A 19488-nucleotide genomic window follows, 5' to 3' on the forward strand; every position below is an offset into this window, starting at 1 on the left:
TTGACCAAAATTGAAGCAGTTTGACTATAATTTGATCTTGTTGAATTAGAAGAGGGTTGACTTGGTCTTGGAGGGGTCTTTGTCTTGGGTCTAAAGGTCTTGGAATTCATCATTTGAAGATTCTATAAGAAGAGAAGAATTCTTGTGGGTTTTCCTCTCTTGGAGAGGTTTTGGCCCTGGCTAGCAGCCTATATCTTGTGTCCACTTGTTCTATTGATCTTCATGTTTTTGGTAGTTGTTTGATGATAAGAACACAATAATAATCAAAAGAAGAAGAAGCTAATTATAAATTCTACAAGTTGAAGTAAAAGAACATCACAAGCAGTTATCAAAGTAAGAGAAATCACCCTAATCTAGCTGCCCTAGATTTCTCAAGATTATTTTCCTTCCAAACCACCTCACAAGCCTCCAAGAATGTGTCTGGTGGGTGCGCGACTGGCCTAGCAATGAACCGACCGTTTTATGACGAAACCGCCTAGTTTTCCCATGGTGCGTTTGCGACCGACCTGCGAATGAACCGACTAGTTTATACTTGGTTTGTCTAAACAACGGTGAGCGAGGGCGGTTGACAGAGTTTTTTTACTGTTTCGGTTGGTTTGGCCAATGAATCAACCAATTTGACCAGTTTCCGTTTTAGACTGACGATTTTTTAATACTATGGTTGTGACCTACCTACCATGTCCTTTAAGAAAGAAAGTTGTTTGGCTATGGCTTTGTTTTATCAAAATCATTTCAATCCTATCATATGTAGGTAAGGTATAAGTTTCAATATATGTTTAATGCTTTTCAAATAGGCCAAAGCTTCCAAGTGAGAAATATGAAGAATTAAAAAAGTAGTCTTTGCCCCCAACTATAACAAAACTAGTTTGTTGGTGATTATAAAGGTTGACTTCCCAAATTACTTTCACATAATGGAATCTTAGGCAATAAAAGATGATGAGAGTAGATTGGAAATATTGTTTGATCAAATCTTTAAGAATAGAACATGGACATGTTGTACTGATTCAAAAATTAGATCAAATCAACTAGAGGTTGTGGGACCTCCTTTCCTTTTTTCTATGAGTGTTTGGATTGTACATATGATACTAGGCTTATTTTTTTGCATGAACTAACACATAGGGACAAGCCATTTCTTAACCTCTTGATTCTCAACCATATATTTTTTGAACTAGATCCCTCTTGTCACAATGAGGATAATGCACCCAAATTCAACATTATTGGGAAGTCATTAGCACCATTCAATTTGGTTGCCTTGGCTTAGAGGTGATGTGTGGTGTTTATCTATTTTTCCAAAACCTCTTATGACTTGCACCTAAACACAATCACAATCGTGTGCATTGGCCCACATCCACAAGTGTGAGTGCAAGCATGAGCATGTCACTCGGTAGGAATTGAACCTTGGTGGGGGTAATGTATTACCACTTTCACCAACCCAACAAGCTACTTTTCACTTGTGCTTAACCATATTTAAGTCACTATACACTAGTTGATGGCATTTAGGAGATCATTTGTCAACCAAAGGGAATAGTCTCTCCCTTATACCCCAATATTGGGAGTATAAGCATTTGTTGCCCTTGGTAGATTTAAGAGATGATGCTTATGACACTGTAGGGTTTAGCCTCCAATATATAATATTGTGGTTTAGATGAGGATCCTACAAAAGCTAACCCTTTCCTTTCCTTCCTCATGTTGAGTGGCGAACAAATAAGGGCCAAACCAAATTGCTTAGAGGAAGCTTGAAGCATTGTACTTTGACATCCTGTTAATAAAAATATCTACCATAAATAAATAAAAAAATCTTCTCACCATGTCTTTTTTTTTCAGTGGTTAGTGAGCTCAAGGACATTGCAACTCAAAGATAATCACACAAGAGAGGTATCAGGGCTATCGATGGCCATCTTAACAACATTTTCCACACCCATTGGAAATGAAAACCTCACATGACTTTGTGCACTTAAATATTCATGCCAAGAGTTTCCAAGGTTAACTTGCTTGCTTAGATCTTTATCTTTCATAAGGAATACATGATACTAAACTCTTACAGGGGAATTTCTTGAAATTTATTTATTTATTTTTTTAATTTTAATTGTTTTGTTTATTTGGTTCTGATGCATCTCATTTGTGTCTGAATTTTGTTAATTTTTTAATACATATCTAAATTTTCACAAGAGAATATGCAATTCATAAGCCCTATATTGCCTTGTCTTGGTAAATGAATTGAGTGATACATTTGGATTTGATACTTCATTCAAATAAAAGGTTTAATGTGTAGTGGGGGTAATTGCGTCATATTGGTCACAAGCGTCTCTCCACTAGTTGGTATATGTAAGGTGCTATATACCAGTTTTATGGACACTCATAACAATATCCCATCAATTGTGCAACCTGTGGGCATTGCAAGGATGCTATGCATATGCATGTTTTAGTTTTTTATATTAGACCTGCACTGGAAATGATATCATAGGAAAAAATAGTTGATTCACACCAAAAGACTTCACAAAAGTCTTGCTAACAGGAGTCCATCAAAAATCAATATAGAGGAAATGGAACTCATAGAAGTAGAAGTAGAGGAGGGCATTAAGAAGATAGCGTTGAGAAAGGATGGATTAGATCTAAAGCATTGTAATCTGTATTTTCTCAATTCGACCATTATCCCATGATGGGAGCCAAGTAAGTTCTGAGTTTTTTAATGAAGAGCTGTTGATTGGGAAGAATCTGTTTGTGTCATTATGATTGAGATTGGCTAATGTGATTTTTTGCTTCCTTTAATTAGGTTACGTACTTACCTGTGCTTTCATTCAGTAGATCTGTAATCTACTAGGTTAATGAATTGTCAGGTGCTAGGTTTGCAGGAAAGTTAACATGGAATTAGATTTAGAAACTCCGAAAACTAATCTTTGAATTACATAGAAGCCGGTTTGAACAAAAATCACTAGGGCTAGGTTTGGCCATGAATGAGGCACAATTTTTTTATAGGATGGAATCGACTATACGACTAGAAGGAAAATATTTACATGGTATGGACGCTCATTTTTTTTGCACCGAAAGAGGGCGCTGAAGACAATTTTGAGACAATAAAAAAAGGGGTGACAAGGGGTGGTTGACAACTTGAGTGGGCTATGAGACCCGTCCAAGGCATACAAAGTAATTGAAAATGCCAACCGCTTGGGTCGACTAGTTGTAGAGGGAAGAAGGTGGCAATGACAGGGTTGAATGATGCTAATGGTTGTCGGGAGGACAACAACAGGGCGTTTGGTAGGTCAAAAGTGGGAGCTAAGGGCAATGTGGGTATGGGTAGTTGCTAAGAGCAAGGGAGACAACGGTGAGTGTGCAAGCGACTAGTAGAGAGGGATGGTCGGAAGGACAGCAACAGGCCGACCAATCAGCACAAGAAAAGATGGTAGCAAAGCCCCTTGGTGGTGGCAACAAACAGCTGCGAGACATACAGGTCATGAACATTAGCCTAAGCGAAAGAAATAAGCCGCGAGATGACTCGCTGCAGACAAAGACATCACATAAAGACCACCGAACTTCTGACGATAGTTGCCATCCAAAAATCTCAGAGATAGATCCAATTTTTATTTATTTGTTATTTTTTTTTGTTTCTTTTATCTCTGTGTATCAATGCGAAGAGTGTAGCTTTGTATATATAGTAGTTTGTCTCCATAAATAATCTGACATGATCAATCGAAGGGATGTGGCCCTTTAATTGTGAGCTGACATGAGTTTAATTTATTCATTTGGAGGCCGACTTGAAGAGGATGGCTAGTGCTTGTCGTTGGAGGGCTATCTAGACATTTTGTATATTCATATACATTGATATATCCCAAGAAGGGTTCTTCATACATGACACAGACTCTTTGACTTTTAATGACCAACCCTAAGGCTCTCAATGGGAGCCATCTAAAAAATAAAATCACTTGCTCATGAAACCCATGAAGCAAGGCTTACAATAATAATTTTATTTTTTTCATTACATCATTTACAAAAGTCACAATTACATGTCATTATGAAGGCCGAACGTAGTTACACTTTTCAACACTCCCTCTTAACTAGGGAGGTATTCATAATGGTACTTGGTCATTCTCAATCTGAAGAATTTCTCATAAGAATAATTTCGGATTGGTAACTCATTTGTATAACGTCATATCAACCAACATTGTTACATAGCAAGGCCTTGACTGACAACTCCTTATCTCCACAAGATTTGAGCTCAATGCTAGCGAGACCAATGATGTATAAACACTCTTATTATTGTCTCTCTCGGAACATCCCCTACCCGAGTACTCAGGGTATGTTCCATGAGGACTATTCTTATCTTGGACTCCCCAACCCTCAAAGAATATCGGTCCTCCACAACTACTCTTCTATTGGATGCCCTATCTCATCCTCAAAGAGCATCAGATGCCAAATGATTACCCAATCCTCCATTCTATCTTCCCAGGTGAAGACCAGAATGTCATGTCTATCTCTCCCTCTCAAATAGGGGGGCCATATTCCAATAAGGAATATACTCATTCCTACAAAAGGAATGTACCTAAGCTCCCTCTTGGCTTAGGAATTTTCAAGTTTCTTCAAAGTAAGAAACTTCTTTTCTAGGCTCCCTCTTAACTAGGGACCTACAACAACTCCTCATGTGGAACAACCAACTGCCTGAAGAACTCCTCTCTTCTTCGATGTCATCAATTTCTTTTGTCATGGAGTCTTCATCTTTCGGGGACTTCTTCATAGGGCACAGACCATCCATCACTTTCATCCATGAGTTAGTCATGTCCTCATATCATCAGAAAGTGATCCATCAGTTTTCCATTTGGCTTTGCTTCATGTCATTCTGCTTTCATGCCATATTTTTTGGAAGGATCTTGCATCCTTCAATAGGGTCCTCTTGGAAGTCATCCATAGATCTTCCCTTTGGCAGTCCTACATAAGCACATCCAAATATTAGTTCAAAACAAGAGATAAACACTTAAATCAAAATTACCTTTGTGATGGTCTTTCATCATGACATCTTCCAGTTTCCATCAACATCCTGCATACACATTGTCATATTTCCCAAATATGTCCATTATCAAGGGTCTCCATCTTTTTCCGACTTCCATCAGAGTCTTTATACCTTTCTGGTAGATTTCCTAGTAAAATCTTCTTGGTCTTTTGGATGTTGATTGCCTTTATCATGGTTGCATATCTCACGATCTCTTCCTTTCTTTCTTCACACATTTCATTCCTAGGAGCTTCCAATCAGAGTTCCTCAATTGTAGTCAACCACCTCATACTATATATGAGGACATATTATGTTGATTTCATCTAGTGTGACCTATGCCTTCCTGTATCTTTTCAGAGGAGGAGATCCTTTTCCTTTGATCATGCTTCTCAAGATAGAAGTAGTGATCCATGTTACCTACAACCATACAACATGACATTATAGTATTGAATACAAGCATACATACCTCATTTACCTTTAGGTCATCTAGGCTTCTTTTAGCAGCTTCCTTGATTGAAAAGATCTTCAACCCCTTGATCTGCTTCATCTCTTATGTCATCATACCATCATCCATGAATTCCACAAGTTGGAGTTTCTAATGAAACACTTGCTTCCACTCTAGATCGGTGAATCCTCCAATGAGCATTCCATCAGAGAATCTTAAGGATCTCGCATATCCTTATTCAACAGATGTTTCCCTTTTGACTTGATGTATGATGAGCCTTGTTTATGGATGACTTCTTCCTTAAGTTTGCAATGAGGTTCCCAAGAGCTATATCCTTCATATTTGACTGCCATGATTTTGTTCTAGACATCCTTCATGTTTCCTATGGTGATGTCACGAGCTCTTGTTTCTAATGCTTCCATGATGCCATGATGCATCTTATTATTTATTATAGCCATATCCCATAACATAAGATTTAGAAGCTATGTCAAGACCTTTTGTGAGGGAGACTATCTCAGTCATAGTAGAGATCTCTTACTTCCTCCTTTCTTGGACTTCTTCTCTTCGGCTTCCTCCACTTCTTCGGTGATATGGGCTTCTTCTCTTCCTCTTTTGATATTGTCTCTTTGGGACAATCTTTCTTGTAATGTCCATAATTTTTCCATCCATAGCATTGAATCTCAGCTATGCTCTTCTTTCTTTTATGAGGAACAAATTTTCCAAACTTCCCTTTCCTTCCTGTAAATGTTTGAGTCTGTTAACCTTCAGCACTTTTACCTTCAACTAGTCTTCTTCTTTTTTGCATAGAAACCACAAGTTGTCGAATGAGGTAACTTTCTTATCCCCATGGACATTTGTTACCTTGTTCATTAGTTAGTGCATTTAGAACAATGATGATTATCTTCTTATCATCTTTCCCAAATCTCGTAGTTGAGATCTTATGAAGATATCCCTTCAATCTTTGATACCTTCAATTTGTGTGGATCAGATCTAAGTCATGTGACCTTCTTTATCGCATATTTAGAGAATATTCTTATGAGCTTATCATATACATCTCTTTGATGTCTCCAATATTGCTATATGAGGGGTCCTTTCATAAGAATCCCTTTCCATGGATTCAAAGGAGACTCTTTTCATTGATGTGTTCAATGACTTCACTTTCTTCGAAGACTATGTCTATCCTTCCTTTTCATGCAAGGAATTTCGATGACCCAACCAGCTTATAGATCTCCTTGCAAACATGAAGTCATTTTACCAAATATGATTAAAGAATGAAAGATACTTACTTGACAAGTGAAGATACAATCTTCATCTTGATCACTTTGATGATGGTTGAAGAAGATGTATTAGTGCTTCCTTTTGGATGATCTTCTTCCAAATGAAAAAGCCTTTCTTCAATAAAGAAGACAACGCCTTTTGATCTAGCTCCTTTTGATGATGGTGATCGATGAGGATTTCTTTGCTGCTTCCTTGGATGATTTTCTTCAAGGGCAAGGATAGCATCCTTGCTTCAATGATAAGGAACTTGCCTCATAGCTTTGAAGATGATGGTAATGCCTTCTTGCTTTCAAGATGCTTCAACTACTTTGGTAGCGAATGAGTGCAGATCAGAATTGCTTCTAGGGTTTCAACTTTCTCCAAGATGATGTGATCTTCATCTTTAAAGTCCTTCGAGCTACCTTGCCTTGTAGATAACTTGATGATGACTAGAGGATCCAAAAACTTTTGCTGTTGTAGACTGCTTCTTCGATCTAGGGTTTTATTCTTCAATGTAGATCTTGATCTTTTGCTTTGATAACCTTCGACTTGCTTAGATGCCTTTCTTGAAACTCGATCCTTGAGTGTCTCTTTGATTAGATGCCCTTCCTTTGACTTTAGCACCTTAGCTCTGATACCATGTTGAGAAATCTAGGGCATTAGTATTAGGTGATTTCTCTTTTATTAGTGACTGCTTGTGAATGCTTTTTACTTCTTTAGATTAGGATCTTCTTCTTGTTAGATTATTAGTGTTCTTCTTCATCAAACAGTAACCAATGCATGAACATAAATAGACAAGAGACACAGCATGTAGGCTATGAGCCAGGGCCAAAACCTCTCACTCTTTGAGAGGAAAACCCGCACAAATTCTTCTTCTAGAGATTCCAATTGACGAATACCAAGACCAAGACCCTTGATCTATTACCCATTCCAAGACCAAGCCACAAGTCCTCTTAACTGTCTTCTCTTCTCTTGACTCCTTTTCCTCTTTGATCTTCTGAGCATTGAAACATTGACATCACTGAGATCTCATCTAGATCTCTTCTCATGAGACCTTCTTACTGTCATCATCAACGAACTGAAGATGTCCTAGCTGTCTCTACCTTCTCTATTCGAGTTTCATCTATCACAGAACTGTAGCCTTCTTCACCGAGTAGGAGACCTGAAACAGAGGGGATCTGATTTTTCCTTGTTGCCCCTGTTTATTAGACTTCTTTGCTGTCCCTTCATTAACTTCCTTGCTGCTCCTTCCAACTGAGTTCATCTCTGTTTAGAGATCCGAATTGATCTCTGTAATACCCAACCGAAAATTCAGAGAGATGCGAAGATCTGAACTTTCCTTTACTGCCTTTTGTCCTCCGAAAGCACAGAAAGACCACCCAACTTCTGACTGTAGTTGCCATCTGTAAATCTCAGACATCCAAATTTTTTCTGTGTATCAATTCGAAGAGCTTAGCTTTGTATATATAGTAGTTTGTCTCCATAAATAAGCCAACATGATCTATTGAAGGGATGTGTCCCTTTAACTGTGAGCCGACATGAGTGTAATTTATTCATTTGGAGGCCAACTTGAAGAGGATGGCTAGTGCTTGTTGTTGGAGGGCTATCTAAACATTTTGTATACTCATATACATTGATATATCCCAAGAAGGGTTATTCATACATGACATAGACTCTTTGACTTTTAATGACCAATCCTAAGGCTCTCAATGGGAGCCATCTAAAAAATAAAATAACTTGCTCATGAAACCCATGAAGCAAGGTTTACAATAATAATTTTATTTTTTCATTACATCATTTACAAAAGTCACCATTACATATCATTATGAAGACTGAACCTAGTTGCACTTTTCAACACACACGTGTCAGTGTCCTTAGTTGTGTGGCATATAAGTATTTTGTGTTTGGGTGTGTACTTAGCTGTTATAACTGTATGCAGGTCTTCAAGGATCTTTTGGCACATATTGGAGCTCAGTGACGACCATCATAATTTTATGGATAATGAGAATGTTGTAAGCCCCTTGAGGATTATCAGAATTTCATGAACAATGAATATCTTGTAAGCTCTCTGATGATTATCAGAATTTCATGGATAATCAATATTTTGTAGGCTTCCTGGTGATTATCAGAATTTCATGAATGATGAATACATTATAACTTCAACACATTGAGGCATGTATCAGCGGATGATATTTTTTAACAATCCTTGGCTGTACGACTTAACATTTGATAAGTCATAAAGCGTTAAGAATGAACACAAGGTCTATGATCTTTCATGTATTCCAGTTTTCATGTCTTGTCTTGTAGGTGAAGTAAATCATAATAAAATAAGGGCAACTCTGAAAGTCTAATTCTTTCTCTGAAGGTCCCTGCGGTCTTTTATGGCATAACCGCTTTTCTTATTAGTCTTTGCTGAGTGATGTTTATGTCATTACATATCTGTTGTGTGGACTTATGTTAGGAAATTTTGCTTTGGTCGAACTAATCATTTATTTGTTAGTTGTGTGAACAAATTATTTTTCAAAGCATTTTTTTCTCGTGTGTTTGGGCTTGTGATATTGAGCAATTAGTTTCATCGTTCCAATTTATTAATGCATTGGCAAGAAGATCTAAGGAATTAAAGTAATGCATACTAGACGTGCATCTTTTTAGCAAGTCACATAACTGTTGGTAATTTTTCAGTTTGATTGTGCGGTTCGTTTCTTTTGCTGGGCAAATTTTTATTATCGATACAATAATGGAAAAATTCTAGCTAGTGCAGGGCTGTTTGATCCTCCAAATACCCACTATATGGTATTTGATGTCTCCTCCACTATCACTACTCCCACTTTTGGGGACTTTGACCTGAATGGATGAGTCGCCAAATAGATCCATCTGTGGCCATACCTGGCACAGATTTTCACTGTCACTGGATCCATATAGATTCTTTTTGGATGAGAATCCATACAAAGCTGCTTTGCAATTAAAAATAAAAACCAGATAAATGATAATGCATACATAAACCAGAAAAAAGATAAAAATCCTTATCCTTGAAAAGACTTCTATAAAGAAGCTTTACCTCCCCATTTTGAATAACTTCACACCAACATAAAGAGTAAAAGAGGACAACAAGAGTGCAAGCTTATTTTTCAATCCAGATAAGCTGGTTTTCATCTCAGGACACAGATATATGCATTTTTTCATAATTTGATGATTTTATTAGTTTTTTGTACTGAGATAAGTTTTACAAGGAGTATAGCTAACAACTTCAACCATTTTGACCCTTGAGAAGATGCATCCTCATCTCAAATTTCTCCAAGCTTTCATGGTCTGAATTGTAACTAAGCTGCTGAAGAAGACACTCAAGCCTTCTAGAAATTAACATGTCCATTTTGAAGATGTAATTGTGAAGGGAAGAGTTAAAGGTGTGGAGTGGGTTGGTTGGGAGAATTTCTATAGATGGTTAACCAATGAATGAAAATAGGGGTATAGTGTCTCTTTCACAAGGATTAAAAGCAATCTATGTGGCATCATAAATGCAAAATCTAACACCCCTGACTTTGCTCTTGATAAGATTATAAGAAAATGCATTTTTTTTCCTTTATCAAAGAACAATAGTTTGATGATGCCATGGCTACAAAAGCAAAGGCCATATGTCATAATGTTTGTGAAAGTCTTTCCTAAGTTGTCACAACTTGTCATCTTCCCTAGTAGTGTGACACTATGGTTGTACAACTTGGTGGCTTGGCCAGCATGAGCTAGACGCACTTGGACTATGCCTCACACTCACACTTAATCTTGTTATAGGTGTTATCTTGAACATTTACTTCATTAACCTATTCGTTCCATGCAAAGAAGCAACAATACACCCTGCAACATGATGTATAAGAGTAACACAAGTTCTTATAACTTGGGTTGCCCAACCTAGCCTAACACCCACATTTTCATACACTAGTACAAAGAATATAGGAAATAGTTGAAGCTCATACAAAATTGTACGACCTTGGAGTTTTGTTACTCCCAAATACAAAAATCATGCCACATCTGGCATACAAAGCTCAAATAGGATTGTCACATGACCCTTGTGCAACCAACTTGTTTCTTCCAAGGTGGCGCACCTACAACATTTTGCAACCATGCAAACTTCCTTCTTGCTTTCTTCTTGGTTTCCCCCCTAGTGGCTATGGCTGGATCACTCATGCGACTCTTTTGTAGATTGAATGGTTGTGTCTCCACTCCTCACTCAAATGGTTATATATATATATATATATATGGGATTCTAGCTGACCTGTTCATTTGGAGTTGTGCCACTGTTCTAACTAGTCGATGTGCTAGCAGACTTGTGCGTCCACACTTCCACCCCATGCCCATTTGGTAGTTGGCTAATTTGTCATGTCCCATATTCCACACTCATCCTTTGTTCGTTCAACCACATATCTGCTTGTTTGTTCCACTCACACATCATAGTCGTGCACTCTCTATGTTGATTGCTCATTGTTGCATGGTGCCACCTCATGCTCTAGGTGTCCAACGTGTCCAACGTGTCCCACTTGGCATGCTTCCTTGCCCAAGGCGACCAACATACCCCATCTCATGCTTGAGGTGAGGGAATAATGCACGATTTGTGTGACTCACTCTCCCTCGTTGTCATGTGACCTTCGTTTGGTGTGCGGGCACATGCTCGACCTAAGATTTGGGGGTCTTACATCCTCCCCCACCTCAAGTCATTGTTGTCCTTGGCAATTCATGTGTTGGTGCTCCATGCTAATGTTGATGGTGCTAGAAGTTGACAACAAGGAAGAGGGTCTCCTCGATGTGAAGTCCCAATTAGACCCCACACCGTTTGGAATTGGAGCCTCAATAGTGGAACATGAAGCCATCACTTGCTTCTCCAAAGAATGATACTCTTCCTATGCTAGACTAGAGAAGCCAAAGCTAAAATCTCAGGTTCCAAGCCCTTTGTTTGAGTTATGAGGGTTTATTTATAACAAAAGAGATGACCCTTCATCTCCTTTTGTGGCCTTTGAGCTTCCCTCATGACTCTTGACTTATTTTGTCTTTACTCTAACTAATGAGTCTTCACATAAGACAAAACCCCATATAAGACAAAAGCCCCATATAAGACAAAAATGGCTTGAGCCTAATAAGACAAACCTAATAAGACAAATTAAATACATAAGCTTGAATTTGAGGAAACTCTAGCTCAACAACTTCAATTTGTAATTATGTAGTTACATATTGTGCGATTATGTCCTCAAACTTTGTAGGAAGGTTCGATTGATATTGAACTCTGGCCTCCATAACATCTGGGTAAATGGTTTTGGAACCATTATGCGTCTCATTCTGTAATAAGAACAATTTCATATTAATTTTAGTAGGCCCAACTATATACTTCTGCATGTTCTGTCTATTGATCTCCAAATCTTCTTTGGTAGTGACCTGCTTCAAACTGTTCAAGTATTCCTCGTTTTCCTTCCTGACGATGTTTCTTCCTTTTGTGTCTGCAAATGGCCCAACTGAGGGGATCTTGTGTGCATAAGTAGCTATAATGTTGGCCATGAAAGTACCAAGTTGTTTGTTACTTCGTATGAGCATTCTAACCTTGACCTTTTCCAACTCTACTTCTTGTCTTGTCTTCTTGGCCAACTTTACTGGCACGTTCTTGTACTTGGTGCCCCATTCGTGGATCGCGGTAATGGCTGCATGAATTACTTTCAGAGATTTCACATTTTCTTGCGATCTCTTTTGCATATCATGTAAGGGCACTACTGCCTTATGCAAGGTGACCAACTCCTCGTAAAGCTACCTCATGGTGTCTCCCAATTCCTGGATCTCACCATATATAGTTGCTTGAAGCTCTTTCAAATAAGAGTGTGCGGGAGACAACCTCTGATTTTCAGCGTGGAGTTATTCTATTTGTTTTTTGCCATCAAGAAGTTTGTATTTGCTTTTGCAGCTCCTGCAAAGGCCAAGTTTGCTACTGCAATTGTCTGTGGATTCCTTCTGGTGTTGGTGACGATCACCCTTTTTGTGTGAATGAAAGCAAGATGTGCCAGATCATTAGGGAAATATTTCCTCCTTTCCTGTACTATTATGTTCTAGAGCTAATTAAAGGTTAGGCTGGAAACATCCATGATCATGTCATCATCTTGAGGAGAGATTCCCATTTCACCGCCTGGGGTGTGCCCATCTGTGAGGGGAGGTGAAGGCTGATTGGTAATATGTTCTACAATGGGCATGATGTCGACCTCTTCGTTTTGCTCCTCTTGTTCAATGTTCATACCCTGGGCTAATATATGCTCCTCAATTCTTGTGCAAACTCTTGATCCTGTTTTTATTTGTTTTCTTTTTCTTCTAGCTATTTTTGCCTTTCTTCTTCCAACTGATTCAGTCTTGCTTCTTATTTCTCCTTTATTTTCAGTTCTTCCCATGCCTGCATTTCCTCCTTTTCTTTCCTTTCTTGTTATTCCTTCTACATCTGCTCTTTCTCTTGCTTTTGTTCTTCTTCCTGCCTCTTTTCTACTTCCCGTTGCTTCCTTCTCCTTTTTGTTGCCATAGTCACTTTTAGAATGCTTGGATATGCTTTGAACTTACGACTCTGCTCCTCTTCTGGGTTATGGACAACCTTCCTCTTGTGCTTGATGCTCATTGGGGTGCACTCTTTTGGTTTCCTTGCTTCCTGGGTAACACTTTGCTCTGGTATTGCACTGGAAGGGCGTGCCTTATTGCCTGGTGTATGTGACCGAGAGGCATTATAACAATTCTTGATATTTTCTTCCTCCGACCTGACATAGGTCTCATATAGCCAAACAAAGTGTAACTTGGCACAATGTCTCTTGCAAACTCCTTTGGGATCATATCGATGAAAATCCATTGTAACGACTTGAGGCTTACTAATTCTTTAGCTTCAACTTTTGCGTCCTTTAAGTTCTTAATCACATAAGCTCCCACCCGCAAAGGAAAGGTAGGCCAAGGTGCCTTCTTCTTTCTCTGCAATACTGAAGATAGGCCTGTGGCAAGATGATAGGCAACCTCTTGCATGACTACTTTGTCTGTGGCATACCTTGACAAGAGATGAGGTGGTTTCTGACAACCAAACACTCTGAGGTATGTACCATCTGATGAGGCAAACCAATCCGCTACTTCCATCACTGAATTCATTGCCTCACGAGACATGCAAGGGGCCTCTTCTTCAAATATCATTTGATATAAGACCTTGAAGAAGTGCTCAACAAGTTTTTAGTAGACTCCTTGGTAGCTGCATTTTGCTAATAGTCTCCAATAAATATGGATAGGAGGCTCTTTAGGTGTCCATTTCCATTCTAAGTCAGGGAATTCATTACGAGCACATATTCGATCCAACGAGTATGGATACATGTAGAATTGTTGTTGCTTGCCTTGTGTGGTTTTCGCCTTATTCAAGTTGATCTGTAGCTGTTGAGACATAAGATGAGACTAGTCGAATATTTTCCCTTCTGAGACAATCTGATATAGCGTGTAGACCCATCCTTTTGGAAAGGATTCAATGTTCCTGTGTCCATAGGCTTAGCAACACAAAACTATCAAGTACTGAAACAATGTTGTAAGTGACTTGGTCTTGTATGTATTATTAGGTGTTTGGCGAAATTTTGTTGGTTCTTTCCACTATGACTTAATCACTTCCTTAGTGTTTAGATAACCTGAGGTTGCATAAAATTGTGAATCCTGATGTTGTCTAGGCTTAGGCAAATTGTAGATCAAGTGAATTTCATGTGGTTGGTATGAGGCAAGCTGTTGCCCATTAGTGTTGTTCAAAGACACACTCTTGGTATCCAGGCCTTGCAAAATCCATCTAATGACATTTTCACATGGTAAGGCTAGGAATCTACAAGCGGCCCTGTAGAACCTTGATCGTTGGATGTTGATGTGAACTTGTCTATCCTCTAGATCTTCTTTGCACTCTCGCAATGAATGTATCCTTGATGGTATGCCAAGTGACAATGGAATCCTTCTCAATGTAACACTGTGTATCAAACAAAATTAGAATTGATATTGATGCACTGTCAATGACTTCCTCGATACTGCTCTCTGTGGCCTCCTTTGATGTTGATTCCTTGGGAGGCATGGTGTTGTCTGATGATGAGAGAGTGATATGTTTAGGGTCTGTAGTACTTGTTATGAAAGGTGCACTCATGGCGATGACAAGTTATCTTAAAAGATTAGTTCAACATTCAACTTTAAAGCAACAAAATAGTCACTGAGGGAAAATATTGTGCAATGTTGGGTTGTAAGGAGGTAGACTGGGCTATGGAATTGTGCAATGCACAATGAAAGGGATATTGCGCAATTGTGATTGGTAGGAGATTGGCTTGTGGATTGGAACTGCGTAATGCGCTGTCTCAGTTGGTAGAGAGAGAGAGAGAGAGGGATTGCATAGTGTGCAGATTCAGTGGCAAGGCAGGGTCGTTGTTGGCTGTGATTGCACAATGCGCAACTGGGAAGGCCAGTGAATGCACAATGCGCAATAGGGAAGGTTAGCAAGAGCTGAGGGTTGCACATTACAACCTAGGAGAGAGGCAAACTCTGGATTCGAGACTGGGGAAGGGACAGGTGTAGATCGGTCTTGGAATCAGCTAGATCAATCACCAACATCGACCATATAAGATAATGTAAAAGGAAGAACATGCATGCATAAATAACCCCAACAATAGTAATTGCTGGTAGGCGAAAATACAAGGGATGTGACACTTGTAAAAGTAACTCAAAAGACTAAAACAACACTTTTACAAGGTAATAATAACATAAACACCACTTACTACAAGAAGAATCGGGCAAAGCAACACTTGCAAACACAAAAGCGACGAAAAAAATAGCAAAAGGCGACACTTGAGAAACTTACTCGAAAAAGTGCTACAAATTGAATCCAAAGCTACTTGAACTTGGGAGGATGGCTAGAGCTCCAACGTTGAATGTGAAAATGAGCTCTACAAGCCTCTGTTATATAGATTTACCCTCATGGGATTAGGGTTCGGGTTTTTGACGCACATGCCTGAAATCAAGGAGAAAGCGACACTTATCTTCAAATATGAAATGGAAACTCATGCCACACTGTCGGGAAGCAATGCACACTCCCTAGTTTCTAGGGATGCGCACTTGGTTGATCCAGGGGACTAAGCAGTGCATTGGTAGAAGACATTGCACAATTCCCAATAATAAGGGATTGCACATTTCACCAACATAGTGGATTGCATAGTTTTCACTCATAGGGAGGGATTGCGCAGTTTGCTTGCTCAACGACTGTCTGTCTCACAAGATTGCACAGTCTCTAGTGGCAGAGGATTGCACAAGTCCCAGAGACAAGATAAGCAATCAGTGCTAGATCAGGGCATGACTTAGTTTGTGTTTGAGTGATATTTACTTGTCTTCAGAAGGTGTGCAATTGTTGTCCACAATACTTAGTCATCGTCATGACAATTCAATTAGGACAACACACAAGCGCTACATGAAAGGATAGATCACTACGACACTAAACAATCAAGAGGAACACTTGACGACAGTCAAAACAACAGTTCTTATGAACAAGTGTAGGCTCCAAAATAAAAGCATAGGCAAAATTTTGGAGGGGGGTTGTAGCAGCGACAACATGTAACTATCATTGTAATCACAGATCTTGTGCCCCATCGCCATAACAATTCTAGTAGTAACCTCTCTCGAGCAATGCCTATGTCCTATGTTGTCCTTGGTGGCCAACCGAAGGCAAGTCTAACACACCTTCAAGAGCTCCTTTTGGAGGCTACTTGAACTCGAGACATAAACACATTCACCAAAGTACGAGAGTTCATCATGAAGCCAAAGCTCCCTCATCTTGTCTTCCTTCACCTACTTCATAATGTTCTTTGTAATTGGGTCAACCTACAAACCATCAATAATCCTCTCTCACAACTCCTCGAACATATGATGCTGGCTTCCCATGAAGGTATCCCATTTGTACTCTTGTAATGCGGCGAGGTAATCCTTCCTACCCAAGGCATCAATTGTTGTGTTAAGTCGGCTTGGTCTATACTCAATGGACATGTCAAACTCTACCAAGAAGTCCAACCACTTGCTTGAGCGACAAGTTGGGATGTGTGGCAAAGTAACATTGCAATGTTGTCTATCTTGACCACAAATGGTCTACCCAATAAGTAATGCCTCAAAACCTATAGACAATGCACCATTGTGATCATCTCCTTTTCATGGATTGAATATCTCTCACGATCCATAACATCTTGCTCTTGAAAGCCACTGGGTGTCCATCTTGTGTCGAAACTCCTCTGGCAAGTTCCAAGCTTTCGTCTATACCTTGAATGGTTGCGCAAAGGTGTGGTAGCTTCAGTACAGGGGCAGAAACAATCCATCATTTAAGCTCTGCAAATGCAAGTCTGCTCTTCTTTTCCCAACTCCACAACTTCTCCTTTTTCAACAAGTCTATGAGTGGTGTAACAATCTTGGAATAGCCTTCCACAAACCTCTTGTAGTAGTTGGCCAACCCTAGGAGGACATTCACATCATGCATGTTGTGTAGCTACTCCCAGTCCTTGATCGCCTTGACCTTCGCAAGTTCCACACAAATGCATCACTTTTCAATCCAATGGCCTAGAAATAGTATCTCGATTTTCCCTAAAAAACACTTGGACTTCTTCATATGCAATTGAGGCTCCCTTAATGCCTCGAAGACAACTACTAAATGTTTCTTGTGCTCCTCCATTCTCTCATTGTACACCATGATGTCATCCAAATACACCACAACGAACTTGTCGAAGAAGGGCCTAAGGACATTGTTCATGAAAGTGGAAAAAGTGTTCAGGGTGTTACATAGGTCAAAGGGATCACAAAGAATTGAAAGCTCCCATACCTTGTCACCATGGTTGTCTTCACCTCATGTCCCTTTGCACGCTGCACATGATAATATATGTGCATTAAATCCAACTTTGAGAACACCTTTGACTTAGCCAATTTATCAAAGTAATTTGTCGCATGTGGTAGTTGATATCGATTCTTCATTGTTTGTTTGTTCAATGTCCGATAGTCTAGCCACATCCTAAATTCTGATGTGTCCGCCTTCTGGAATTGGATCGAGGCACCATACAGGGACCTTGGAGAATGTATGAATCCTGCGTCAATTAAATCCATGAATTGTTGCTTCAACTCCTCCAACTTTAGTCTTGACATTTGATAAGGAGCTCTTGCTAGTGGTTACAATCTTGGCTCTATCATTATACTATGGTCAACAATGCACCTTGGTGGGAGCACCTTCAACAACTTGTTTGGCATCCTGCGTGCAAAATCATCCAACATGTTAGAAAGCTCTAGTAGAATAGGCATCCCCACTCCAACCTCTACAACCTCTCCAATCATTGTTGCATAAATTTGTGATCATAGGGATTGTGTTGTGCTTTTCATGCTCAATGCAGACACAAGTCGCTCTCCTTGACTAGGCTTTTGCACAATTGTGCACACAACGTGCATCTTTCACTCACCAAGTATAACCAACTGATCCAACCATGGCACTAGAACAATCTTGTTCCTCTCGAGAAAATCCTACCCCAAGATAACCTCAAAATTATGCATTGGTAGCATTGTGAAGTTCACATATCCATGCCACTCATCCACTTGTATACGAACTAATGGAACAAACCAATGAGACAACTCCTACCATTGGCTTTGCCTCAAAGTTCATTGCTTTCACCACAACTTTACTTGTGATTACTTTGAGCCCAAGTTCCTTAGCCACAATTGTTCTCATGAAGCTATGCAATGCACTTGTATTGATGAGTGTTCGAACCATCCATCCATTGATTACCATGTCCACATAACACAACCTATGCAGATACTTGTCTTGGTCACCACCTCAAGACACCAATCCTCATACTGGTTCTGCCATGCTACATGCATCGCACCAAATAATCAACAATAAAATCCATGATCCAACATACCTCTATGGTCTCATCCTCTATAAGAACCCATGCGCTTTCCTTTAGTTCATCTACATGCAACAACCACCTTCTCTTCTTCAAGCTATGGTCAATTGCTTTCAATTGCTTGGCTCAATTTACTGTCACCAAGTCGGATTGAATGAACTTCATATACCTTCATCCTAGACAAATTTCATTCCATTTCCCTTTGTTCCATGAGATGAAACTCGTGATCCATGTGCTTCTTGCAGGAATTTGACTTTGATACCATCTGCCATGCTAGCTAAAGTCTTAACCCAAGTTGTCACAACTTGTCATTTTCCCTGGTAGTGCAGCATCGTGACTGTATAGCTTGGTGGCTTGGCTAGCCTGAGCTGAACACACTCGGACTTTTCTTCACACTCACACTTAATCTTGTTACAAGTGTTATCATTAGCATTTACTTCATTAATTCAATCATTCCATGGAAAGAAACAACAATACACCATGCAATACAATGTATAAGAGTAACACACGTTCTTATAATTGGGGTGGTCCAACTCGGCCTACCACCCACGTTTATATATACAAGTACAAAGAATATAGCAAAGAGTCAAAGCTCATGTACAACCCTGGAATTGTGCAACTCCCAAATACAAAGATCATGCCACTTTCGACTTACAAAACTCATACAATATTGTCATATGACTCTTGTGCAACCAACCCATTTCCTCTGAGGTGGTGCATCTACAAAACTGTGCAACCATGCAAGTTTCCTTCTTGCCCTCTTTTGTGTTTTCCCCCTTAGACTCTCTGACTATGATACTTTACCCATGATTACGGCTAGATCACTCATGCGACTTTTGTGTATGTGATTTGTGTTAGTCGAATGGTTGTCTCTGCTCATGCGATAT

General features: G+C 39.4%; 1 protein-coding gene across 3 annotated transcripts in view; it reads left to right on the forward strand.

The window, feature by feature from the left end:
* The window catches only part of LOC149177086 (uncharacterized), a 111478-nt gene extending 102431 nt beyond the window's left edge, over positions 1–9047 (forward strand). For all 3 annotated transcript variants that reach the window (XM_089420039.1, XM_089420041.1, XM_089420038.1), the window contains one exon: positions 8623–9047. Coding sequence is in view for 1 of the 3 variants with exons in the window: in XM_089420041.1 (XP_089276167.1) it covers positions 8623–8699 (77 nt within the window). In the remaining 2 variants the exon portion in view is untranslated. The remainder of the gene's footprint in view (positions 1–8622) is intronic.
* Positions 9048–19488: the final 10441 nt, after the last annotated feature.

This window comes from Pinus tabuliformis, chromosome 4_1, assembly GCF_031772625.1.
Source record: "Pinus tabuliformis cultivar Carrire ecotype Pingquan chromosome 4_1, CPIR1, whole genome shotgun sequence".
Classification (NCBI taxonomy): domain Eukaryota; kingdom Viridiplantae; phylum Streptophyta; class Pinopsida; order Pinales; family Pinaceae; genus Pinus; species Pinus tabuliformis.